General features: G+C 17.6%; 3 protein-coding genes across 3 annotated transcripts; 2 read left to right on the top strand and 1 right to left on the bottom strand.

Annotated features, from left to right (window-relative positions):
• Positions 1-663: 663 nt before the first annotated feature.
• On the top strand, positions 664-3,884 carry PGSY75_0503600 (myosin B; the record flags this gene model as incomplete). The annotated part of the gene is made up of 8 exons (XM_018784318.1): positions 664-1,308; positions 1,451-1,594; positions 1,685-1,817; positions 1,933-2,028; positions 2,118-2,704; positions 2,884-3,063; positions 3,166-3,564; positions 3,669-3,884. The coding sequence occupies 8 exons, from the start codon at positions 664-666 to the stop codon at positions 3,882-3,884; spliced, it is 2,400 nt and encodes a 799-aa protein (XP_018642973.1).
• Positions 3,885-4,982: 1,098 nt separating this feature from the next.
• PGSY75_0503500 (putative protein kinase) lies at positions 4,983-7,508 on the top strand (the record flags this gene model as incomplete). The annotated part of the gene is made up of 1 exon (XM_018784317.1): positions 4,983-7,508. One exon carries the CDS (start codon positions 4,983-4,985, stop codon positions 7,506-7,508), a length of 2,526 nt encoding a protein of 841 aa, XP_018642972.1.
• A 1,351-nt stretch (positions 7,509-8,859) lies between these two features.
• PGSY75_0503400 (actin-depolymerizing factor 1) lies at positions 8,860-9,365 on the bottom strand (the record flags this gene model as incomplete). Its single annotated transcript, XM_018784316.1, has 2 exons — positions 8,860-9,020; positions 9,158-9,365. The coding sequence occupies 2 exons, from the start codon at positions 9,363-9,365 to the stop codon at positions 8,860-8,862; spliced, it is 369 nt and encodes a 122-aa protein (XP_018642971.1).
• Positions 9,366-12,903: the final 3,538 nt, after the last annotated feature.

The following is a 12,903-nucleotide window of genomic DNA, read 5'->3' as shown; positions in this document are numbered from 1 at the left end:
TTTAATTTATAATTTAATATATAATATAAAAATATTTTATAATATTAATATTATATTAAATTAATATTTTTTTTATAGAAAAAATCATTTAATTTTTTTTTTTTTTTTTTTTTTTTTTTTTTTTTCATATATAGCTGAGTTTAAATCTTTTTGTATATTTTTTAATTTAAATGTATTTATTTATAAAATATGTGTTCCTTCTTAAAAACAATATTTTTTTAAAAAGGTTTTATGACATGTAGAATTGGTCAATAAAATAATTATATATATATATTTATATATTTATACACATTTGCCAGTACATACATACTACCAAAGAAATAATTAAAAATACTTACATTTGAATTATAATTTTTTAAAGTATAATTTTTTCCATATATGAAAACAACAATAGTAAGAAAAAAATAAAAAAAAAAAAGTATGAGCACAATGAGATCATTCATTTGTATATTTATTTAAATTATAAGAATATTGATTGGAAGCGGAGAAAAAAAATATATATATAAATTATGAAATTACATGAGTGCATTACGATATATATATGCACGTGTAAATTTATATTTTCCTTTTTTTAGAAAGAAATGTTGTAAAAAATATATATATATATATATATATATATATATATAATATAGAACATATATTATTAATGAATAAAATATAATAATGGTGAATAAAATTAACGAATTTAATAATTATTTCAGGATTAATAGTACATTTATAAATAAAAGTGACAATGAAAATTTTTATGTGTGGACATATAAAAGTCCAAATGTTGACCTATATCCTGATTTGGTTTTTTTTAAATGTCAAGTTCTTAATATAAATGGAGATAATTATGAGGTAAAAGAAATATCTCCTGAAACTAATAGTGTATATACTGTGAAAAAGGAACATTTATTTAATTGTAATAATATGGTAAATATAAATAGTCATCGATTAAATGATATGGTTCATCAAAACTCTGCAGAGGTATTAAACACATTAGCTTTAAGATATGAAAAGAATTATATATATACTATAGCTGAGCCAATGCTAATATCGGTAAATCCTTATCAAGTAATTGATACTGATATGAATGAGTATAAGAATAAGAACACTGATTTATTACCACCTCACGTGTATACATATGCGAAGGATGCAATGCTTGATTTTATAAATACAAAAAATAGTCAATCAATAATTATAAGTGGAGAAAGTGGATCAGGAAAAACAGAAGCGTCCAAACTTGTAATCAAATTTTATTTATCTGGTGTTAAGGAGGATAATGATATATCAAAAACGTTATGGGACTCGAACTTTATACTGGAGGTAAGGAGACAAGATATGTGAATATATATATATATATATATATATATGTGGGAAAAAATGAATTCACTTAGTTTATTGTTACATATGTAGTTATATATATATAATATATACGTTTATCTTTTTTCTATAATATTTTAATTAGGCGTTTGGTAATGCAAAAACTGTAAAGAACAACAATTCGAGTAGATACGGAAAGTATATTAAAATCCAACTAGATGAAAATCAAAATATTGTATCATCAAGTATAGAAATATTTTTACTGGAAAAAATAAGAGTAGTATCACAGGTTAGTTGAAATAAATAATATACATATATATATATATATGAATATAATTATATATTTACATATTTTATCTTATAATTTGAAAAATAATAGGAACCAGACGAACGATGTTATCACATTTTTTATGGAATTCTGAAAGGAATGAATGATGAAATGAAAAAAAAGTACAAAATAAAATCAGAAGAAGATTATAAATATATTTCGAATAAATCTATAAACATTCCTGGTACGTAGTAAATAAAAACATACATACCTATATATATATATATATATATATATATATATACTTATATATTTACTATATGGTTAAAACATAATTCATATATTTATTAAACATACAGAAATTGATGACGCAAAGGATTTTGAAAATTTAATGATATCTTTTGATAAAATGAAAATGTCTGATTTAAAAGATGACCTTTTTCTTACTTTGTCAGGTAAGGATATAAAAATTAATTAGGAGTGATTATATATAATGACAAGTCATATATTATGAATATATATATATATATATATTATTATTTAGGGTTGTTACTTTTGGGAAATATTCAATTTAATGGGATCGAAAAGGATGGTAAATCTAACTGTAGTGAGATTGATGATGAGAATTTAAAGGTAGTTAATGAGGCTAGTGAATTATTAGGTATAGATTATGAGAGTTTAAAAAATAGTTTAGTAATTACTGAAAAAAGTATAGCTAATCAGAAAATTCAAATTCCTTTAAGCATAGAAGAGTCTTTATCAATATGTAGATCAATATCTAAAGATATATATAATAAGATATTTGAATACATTACGAAAAGAATAAATAATTTTTTAAATAATAATAAAGAATTAGATAATTTTATAGGTATTTTGGATATTTTTGGATTTGAGATTTTTGTTAAGAATTCATTAGAACAGTTGCTAATTAATATAGCAAATGAAGAGATACATAATATATATTTATTTGTTGTATATGAAAAAGAAAGTAATTTATATAAAAAGGAAGGAATCATAATTGAATCAGTAAAATATACAAATAATGATAGTATAATAGATTTATTAAGAGGTAAAACATCTATTATTTCTATATTGGAAGATAACTGTTTAGCACCTGGAAAGAAGGAAGAAGTGAGTTTTAAAAAAAAAAAAAAATATATATATATATATATATATATAATAAATAAATACATAATATGTGTGTAAATATATGAATATATTGATAAACCTTATTTATATATGTGTGTTAATAGTATATATTTGCATTATATATATATATTTATTTATATATTTTTTTTTTAATAATTAAGTCGGTTGTAAGTGTTTATACAAATAAATTTTCTAAGAATGATCATTATTCCATATGTAAGAAGGACATAACTGGAAGTTTTGTAATTAAGCATACTGTAAGTGATGTAACATATAGTATTTCTAATTTCATTTCAAAAAATAAGGACATCCTTTCGCCTAATATTTTGAAATTATTGAAGGTAAGGACCTAGTGATCGGAGAATAAACATAAAAATATAAAATGATATATATATATATATATATATATATATATATATATTTTTATTTATCTTTTTGATTAGGTGTCGAATAACAAATTAATTAATAACCTTTATGATGATACTGAAGTTACGGATTCATTAGGACGTAAAAATTTAATAACTTATAAATATTTAGAAAATCTCAAAAAAATATGTTCCTATTTAAAGAACACAAATATATATTTTATAAAATGTATTAAACCAAATGAAACAAAAGAGAAAAATAACTTTAATCCAAAAAAAGTATATCCTCAATTATTTTCTTTATCTATTGTTGAAACATTAAATATAAAATATTTTTTTCAGTATAAATATACTTTTGCTTCTTTCTTAAGTTATTATCAATATTTGGATATTGCCGTTTCAAATGACTCAAGCTTGGATGAAAAAACTAAAGTATCCATGTTGTTGGAAAGAAACTTTGAAAAGGATTCATATAAGGTTAAAATGTAGATATATATATAAATAAATAAATATATATATATATATATATATATATATATATATATGTATATATATATATATTTATTTATTTAACTTTTTAGGTTGGCCACACCATGGTATTTTTAAAAAAGGAAGCGGTTCATAAAATTCGGGATATCATAAATGCCAACTTGAAATGTTATAGAAATTTATGTTGTATAACTAGTGCACTTATCACTAAAATAAAGAAAAAGAGAATGGTCGAAGAAAACATAAAAAATTTACAACTAGCTCAAGCATATTTTAGGAAATATAAATATATTACGGAACACCAATAAAAAAACGGGAAAATAAAAAAAAGAATGACCAGAAAGTTGTATACTCTGGCGAATTTATTCTTTTAAAAGGGTAGGAATATATATATATATATATATATAAATATATATATTTATTTTATTTTTTTTTGTTGTGTTTTTTTTTTTTTTTTTTTTTTTTTTTTTTTGTAATAATAATTTTGAAAAAAATAATTCAAAAGATGTATAATAATATTTGAGAAATTATTAATATGATAAAATATATATATTTATATAAATATATATTTTTTCGAAATATATATAATAAATTATATAATATTTTTGTGAAGAAGAAAAAAAAAAAAAATTAAACACTATATGCATAAATCCCCTCCTCATTTTTATTAATTCGTATAAATATACATATAAAAATATATAATATGACGAAAAAAAATTTTAAAGAAAAAAAATATATTTTGAAGGTTGTGAAATTTGTTATATGCATGTAAAATATTGTGACGACTATAAAAAGAAGAAAAAAAAAAAAAAAAAAAGAAGAGTATTTGTTTTAGTAAAATTATTAAAAGTTGTTTTTATATATATATATATATATATATATATATATATATATATATGTGAATTTTTTTTTTATTTTATTTTTATTTTTTTGTAAATTAAAATAAAATATTTTCTTGGTTCGTTATTTGGAAAATTGAATTAACTATAAATTTTTGATTATATGTAATCTATATTTGGAAAAAGGATTAAAATGAAAAATGATTAGGACGACATAAAAAATAAAATATATGTATAATAATAATATATATATATATTTTTGTATGTTTAAAAATGATGGATTACATATATATGGAAATTGTAGTTATTTAATTTTTTCATTGTAACCTTTGAACAATATAATATTTATCGTTGTTCAGGATAAATTAAAAGAGTTCACATATATTATACATAAATATATATATATATATATATATATATATATATATGTGTGGATTTATTTGAATAGTATAAAGGAAAAAATAAAAAGAAAATAATAGGATAATAAAATATACAAGTTATATGTATTTTATTTTATTTTATTTTGTTTTGTTTTATTTTATATTATTATTTTAATTTTTTGTTAAAATGTTACAATATTTTGTGAATAAACTTTTTGGTGATTTACCATCTAGTTTTAATTATATGATAGGTAAAAAGATAGAGTATGATATAAAGATTGGTTATTATGAAATGTATGAAGGGCATGATAAGAATTGTGAAGAGGTTTGTGTATTTATATATGAGAAGAATAATAAAGAAACAACGTATGTGAAAAGATATATAAAAAATCATTTATCATATTCTAAAAAATTAATTCATCCTAATATTTTAAAAGTACTTGATACATATGAAAATGAGAAAAGGATATATATAGTAACAGAGAAATGTGTACCATTGATTTATGAAAAAATAAAGAGTGATCCTATATGGGGTTTATATGAAATAATGAGATCTATTCATTTTATTAATTCTTGTAATTATATACATGGTTTGATTAATCCTTTATCAATATTTGTAAATTCCAAAGGTAGATGGAAATTAAGTAATTTCGATTGTATTCATGAGAAGAATATGAGTATATCTAATATATATAATGATATAAAAGATCATATATTTTGTAGTTATGGATATAAAATAAATATACCAAATAATATACATTCGACTTATATTGATTGTAATGGTTTGATACTATTAATGATATGGTCCTATAAGAAATATATTTGTTCTACAGGCAATGAAAATAATGATATATTATATAGAGTTGTAAATAATATAGATAATAATACTTATAGTATGAGGAATTATTTATCTAGTGACGCTCATAGTAGTATGACGTTTCTTATTTTTAATGTGAATTATGAGAAAGACAAAATGGATTATATACCACATAACTTACATGAAGTATATAATATGTTAAGTACATATAATTGTAGTGAAATAAATTTGAATAATATATTAAATGATGAAAATTTAAAAAATAATAATTATATTGTTAGAACAATGTTATTTTTAACAGAAATACATATGAGAAGTAAAATAGAGAAAAGCATATTTTTAGATAATTTATTTGAATATATTGATAATATATCTTTAGATGTAAAAGTTCAAATGATATTACCAGAATTATGTAAGAATATAGATATATTTGAGAATTATATAAAATGTTTAAAAATTATATTACATATTTCAAAAGATATAACAAGTGAAGAATTTGAGAAAATGATATATGGATCTATATTTTTAAAATGTTTTCATTTAACTGATAGAACAGTAAGATATTTATTGTTAGAATATTTTCCTTTTATAGAAAAACATCTAAATCATAATCATATGAATGAAATATATAAACCATATATATATGGATTCATGGATAATAATATGTCTATTAAAAATGAAACTATAAAAAATTTTATATATCTTTTTCCAAAATTAAAAACAAATATAAGATCTGCTGCTCTTAATGTTCTCTTAGAAAATTTAAAAGAAAATGATAGTTGCATTAAAACTAACTGTATTATTTGTATAGCTAAAATTTCAAAACATATAATAACAGATAAACAAAATATATTAGAAAATGTATTCCAAGTTGGTATACATGATATGTCTATACAAACAAAAGTAGCAACCTTACATTCTATTAAATATACATATGATCAATTTTGTATGAAGAAATTTGTATCGAATATATTACCAATGGTCACTAGAAGTATGATAGATGATAATATGCAAATAAGATCCTGTGCGTTTGACGTTTTGGAATCTCTCATGGTTGATTTGAAAAAAGAATTATTACTAGAAGAAAAGGAACAAAAAGATAATCAGATGTATGATCCTCAAAAGTCTTATAATTTTATAGACAAGATAAAGGGTATTATTATCAAGAATAAAGGTGACATCCAAGGAGATACGAAGGAAATGACAATATCAGGAGGTGAATTACAAACAGATAGGGACTTTAATGAAAGAAATGAATTTATTCCAGATAGAAATAATTTTATGGAATCTATACATATGAATGTAGACCAATCAACATGTCCTGAGAAAACAAACACATTTGATAATAATAGAAAAGATATTCTTGATTATAGTCAATATGATAATATTAATAATGATCAATTTTTTGTTGATACATGGAACCCTAACAATATAGATTATAATCTTTCTGTGCCTAGGAAAAATATCAAAGAGAATAAGTCTCCTCAATTTATATCTGATACAATTTTATTTAATAATAAGAATATACAAAATAATGTTTCTTTTAAAGAGCAATTAAAAGAGGAAAGACAAGTTTCTTTGCACAATAATAAAAATAATATGGATATGAACAATATGAATAATATGAACAATATGAATAATATGAACAATATGAATAATATGAATAATATGAATATTATGAATAATATGTATGTGGATGTGAGCAATATAAATCATAAGGATAGTTTTCATGATGAGAACAAAAGTTATAATTCTTTTAAAAGTACTGGAGAAACACGAATGATAGATAAAAGATTTAAAAATAAAATCCACATGGATATTGATAATTTTTTTGATGAATTTGATTTAAGTAAAGAGAACAATACTCCAAAAATAAAATTAAGTTCTCTTCAATAGGACAGGGAATTCTCTTTTTTTTTTTTTTTTTTTTTATGTAAATTTTGATAAGGTAATGATAGATCAATATTAATATATGTATATTTTATTAAAAGGAAAATTTTTTTTTGTTGCACACATAAATATATATATATATATATATATATATATATTTATATTTATTTATTTTACTTCTTTTATTCCATATCAGTTTTGCTATTTATAATTTTATTTGTTTATGTTATATATATATATATATATATATATATATATATATATATATTTATTTATTTATTTATTATTATTTAGAAGGGAAAGACCTAAATATCGTTCCTTCTATTATACTCATAATGATTTAATTTTTTTTATTTAATACTTTAATAAAAATTAGGCCTTTAAAACATGTCTAATATAAATTGGAATGAATACTATTAGTAATTATATAAATCTTTAATTTTTTTATTTTCTTCAAAGGATATTATTCAACCTTAACACGGACAAAAATTCAATATAAATATATCGATATATTAAAATATATATATATATATATATATATATATATAATTTATACGTACGAAAAATTGAAAAGTCCAATTAGAAACGCATGTTCGTACAATATTAAACTTTTATAATTCTATTTTTTAAAATGCAAAAAAAAAAAAAATAAAATAAAAAAAAAAAAATATAACGTGTACACACATGTATTTATATAAATAAAATATGTTCATAAAAACATTTAAATTCTTTGGAATAAATAAAATTTCTGGAAAAATATAAGAATTTGAAAGATCTAATGATAAGAATAAATATAAGTATATATATATATATATATAAACATATATAATACATATATGTATATATAGTTGTTTTAATTTATACTATTTACTTTTTCTTTTTTTTTTTTTTTTTTTTTTTCTAATTCCTTTAAATAATATATAATAATATGTAATCATATTTAATTTTCCTTCTTTTTGTTATTATGTTTATTTTGAATTTAAGGAAAAGGTACATTATGTGATTCACTTCATAATGAACTTGTTAAATAAAAAAAAAAAAAAAAAAGAATAAATAAATAAATATATATAAATCATATATAAAGGTATATGTATATATACATATATATACATGTGGCCTTTCTTTATATATATACATATATATTTATATATTTATATATTTATGTACGTTAATATTTCTATTTTTCTTCATTTCTCTTTATTTTTCATTATTTTTTCTTTTCTTTTCTTTTCATTTCTTTATTTTATTTTTTTTTTTTTTTTTTTTTTTAATTAAATAAGCAATCTTTATATGGTGTAAAAATTTGTACGTTCTTCACATAATATATATATAGATAAAGGATTAATCATTTATATATTTATTTAAGATCAGCAACATCTTGTGCACTTTCAATAACAGATGTTAGTACATTAACTCCTTCAATTTTTTTTAATATGGCTTGTTTGCTAGAGGCATAGGTCATTCTGTCTCTTGAGTTGGATGATTCTCTTGCATACATGAAGAAGTGGATTTTGCTTACTGTAAAAGGAATAAAATGAATAAATATATAAATATAAATAAATACATACATATATATATATATATATATATATATATATATTTTTATTTATGTGCTTATGCATATAATATATAATCCACTTATTTAAATTTCGTACCTGCATCGAACACAACATATGCACATTGAATTTCATTATTTTTATCTATGGATTGTACTAATTCTGTTAAGGTTGTTGAAGAACCTTTTGAATGAATAATTATTTCACAATTTTGTATGACAAAAATAATCCATCCACATGTCTTCCTAATCTTCATGTTATTAAATTCGGTTACACAATTATCATTTACTCGAATACCACTTATCATTTTTGATACAAATGGATATATATATGTTAAAAAAAAAAAATAATAAAATAAATGAATAAATAAATAAAAATAAATATAATTAAATAAAAATTAATATTTTTAATATATATATGTATATATATATTTGGGGGAGGAATAGGTTTGTTAAAAATAAAAAAAAAAAAAAATTTTAAAACTTGGATTAATTTGGTAATATAAATAAACTTGTTTTTATAATATATCTGTTCTTTATTCGAATTTTTTATTTCCTTTTATATTCTATTAAAAAAAAAAAAAAAAAAAAAAAAAAAAATTAAAAATGATATATATATATATATATACACATATATATATATATATTATATATTAATTATATATATAATTAATTAAAAAAAAAAAATATACATATAATATATATATGCATATATACATTATGAACATATATCGCATAATATTTATTTATTTACTCCAGTAATATTTTTATGTAAATTTTAATGTATTTATACAAGTATATTTATATTTATATTCATTTTAATATATATTTAATATATACAAATATATTATGTTCACATAATATAATATTATATATATATATTTATATACATTGTGGTGTGTACCTTTTTGGGCAAAAGAATTTTTTTTTTTTTTTTTTTTTTAAACAAGAAGCAATCAAAATTTTACGAATTTTTAAATTATTATAAATATATAAGAAAAATATTTATAAAAAAAAAATATAAAATTTTTTATAAATGAAACAAATTTTATTTTAATATAAGAATAAAACTAAAAATGTTTATATAATACATATATTATATTATATATATATGTGAGCAAAAATTAAAAATACAATTCAAAAGAAAAAATATATATATAATATATATATATATATATATATATATATAATATTATATCTTATAAATTTGAAATGTTAATATATATATATATATATACTTAAGGTTATATTTATATATATATATATTTATTTATAAAAGAAAAATAAAGTTTCAATGAAAAAAATAAATAAATTTTATGTTTATGTGGTGCATGTGTTGAAGAAAATAGTTATATATGATTTATTCGAAGTTTATAAAAATGTGTAAGTTTCTATTATATCAAATATATACATAATATGTTTTAAAAAAAAAAAAAAAAAAAAAAAAAAAAAGCCAGATCTATATTAAAAAATGGTGTTTAACGAATATGTAGTTATTTTTTATCTTATTTGAAGAAAAGAAAAGTTTAAATTATTATATGTATATATTTGTTTTTTTATTTTATTAAAAATTTTTTTTTTTTTTTTTTTGTGCACATATTATATATATATATATATATATATATATATAAATGAATGAAGAATTAAAATTTCTTAATTCTAAAAAGGTTGTGCAAAAAAAAAAAAATAAAATAAAATAAAATAATATTATATATATATATATAAATATATAATTTGGTTAACCTTTTTAAATTTTTTATAGTAAAAAAAATAAAAAAGGAAAAAAAAAAGTAAAGGTATAATTATAAATAAATAAATATATATATATATATAATATATGGTGTAGTTGACTGTTTTTATTTTGTTCTAAATATTTATAATTAAAAAGAGCTAAGAGGCATTTATTAAATCTTAAAATATTTTTATTAAATCATTAAGCATTTTTTATTTTTATATATAACTACTTTATTTATTTATTTTATTATTATTATTTTATTAAATCATTAAGCATTTTTTATTTTTATATATAACTACTTTATTTATTTATTTTATTATTATTATTTTTTTTTTTTTCTTAACGTTCTAACAACGGGGTTTGTATGGATTTAAGATATATTAAGAAAAAAAAACAACAACAAAAAAAAAAAAAAAGACTAGTTTATATATATATATATATATATATTTTAAGCCAAATAATATCATCTAATGAATTATATTTAAAGTGTAAATGTTTTGATTTGAAAAATAAATTCTACATAACTATTATTATTATTATTATTATTGGTTTATTTATTTATTTTTTCCTATATTTATAAATTTTTTAAATTATCATTTATTTTATTTTTATAATTTTTTCTTTTTCTTGTACACACATAATGTGGATGAAAAAAATAATGTTTGGTGTTTATTATTATAAAATCAAAAAAAAAAAAAAAAATAAAAACTTAACACTTTTATAATATATATTTATATATTATTAATTATAGCACATTTGTTCTTTTAAAAAAATAGACAAATGGTTTACATATTAGAAAGGTTCATGGTAAAATAATTTTTTTTATAAACAGAGGGGTACAGAAAAAAAAAAATAATATATATTATAAATATATATAATAAAATGATATATATATGTATTTTTTTTGGTGTCATTTTTTAAGTATATAAAATGTTAAGTGGTATATTAAAAAATATATTTCGTAAGGAAAATAATAATTACATGAAGAAAATATATTAAGCCATATGTAATATATACATTATATATATATATATATATATATATATTTAAATATATATATTTATATATGTGTGAATTATTAAAAGACTTTATTTTGGTCATAGTAGTTTTTTTATTATGATATAATGGAAGGAGAAAAAAATAAAAATAAATAGACTTGTAAAATTATTCAAGAACCAATTTAATAGAATCAAGATAAACTTAATAAAACATTTTTTTAAATTATTAGTAAAATGATTTTTATTTTATATATTTTTTTAAATGAATTTTCTATATAAATTTGAATTTATAAAGTATGATTGTTAGGTCCAAGTAAATATACATTGTCCTTTTCCTTATATTAAAGCTCAATAAAAAAGAAAAAAAAAAAAAAAAATAAAAAGTATTTATTTATGTGTATATAACTATATGTGATATTTTTTCCTTTTAGTGTAATTAAGGAATTTATATGGAATAATTATATCATACATAATTTTTATATCAAATATATTATACATTAAAAGGAATATATACATTAAATATATATTTTATATAAAATTATCGTTAACAAAAAAAAATATATATTTACAATTTGTAATAACGAAAATATAATATTCTAATACTATTGATATGTTATATATATACAATACATATGTTTTTTATTTGTTTTAAAATATAATATAATTATTGTGTCATTTTAAATATTTTAAAATCTATTAAGACCCTCATTTCTTCTTTAAAAAAAAAAAAAAAAAAAAAAAAAAAAAAAAAAAAAATTATATATATATATATTATATAATATTATAAAAAAGGCTCGTGTTTTTTTTATTGTATTGTATTTAATTTTATTATTTTTTTTTTTTTTTTTTTTTTTTTCTCATTATAATATATTATTTCAGATAATAAAGAAGTAATAAAATTATTATATAATCAAAAAATTTACGATTTCCTCTTCAGGAGTTCATATTATATAATATATATAAATATATATATATATAAATATTTTTTTATTTTATAATTTTGAAATATTATATATATCATAGTATAAAAAAAAGGTATTCAACTCAATATACATATATTTCCATATTATTGCAAGTAATATATAATATAAATAAAATATTTTGTTGAAATTA

Source organism: Plasmodium gaboni, chromosome 5, assembly GCF_001602025.1.
Source record: "Plasmodium gaboni strain SY75 chromosome 5, whole genome shotgun sequence".
NCBI lineage: Eukaryota > Apicomplexa > Aconoidasida > Haemosporida > Plasmodiidae > Plasmodium > Plasmodium gaboni.
The sequence above is the reverse complement of the archived record's forward strand: the minus strand, read 5'-3'. Positions and strand labels throughout refer to the sequence as shown.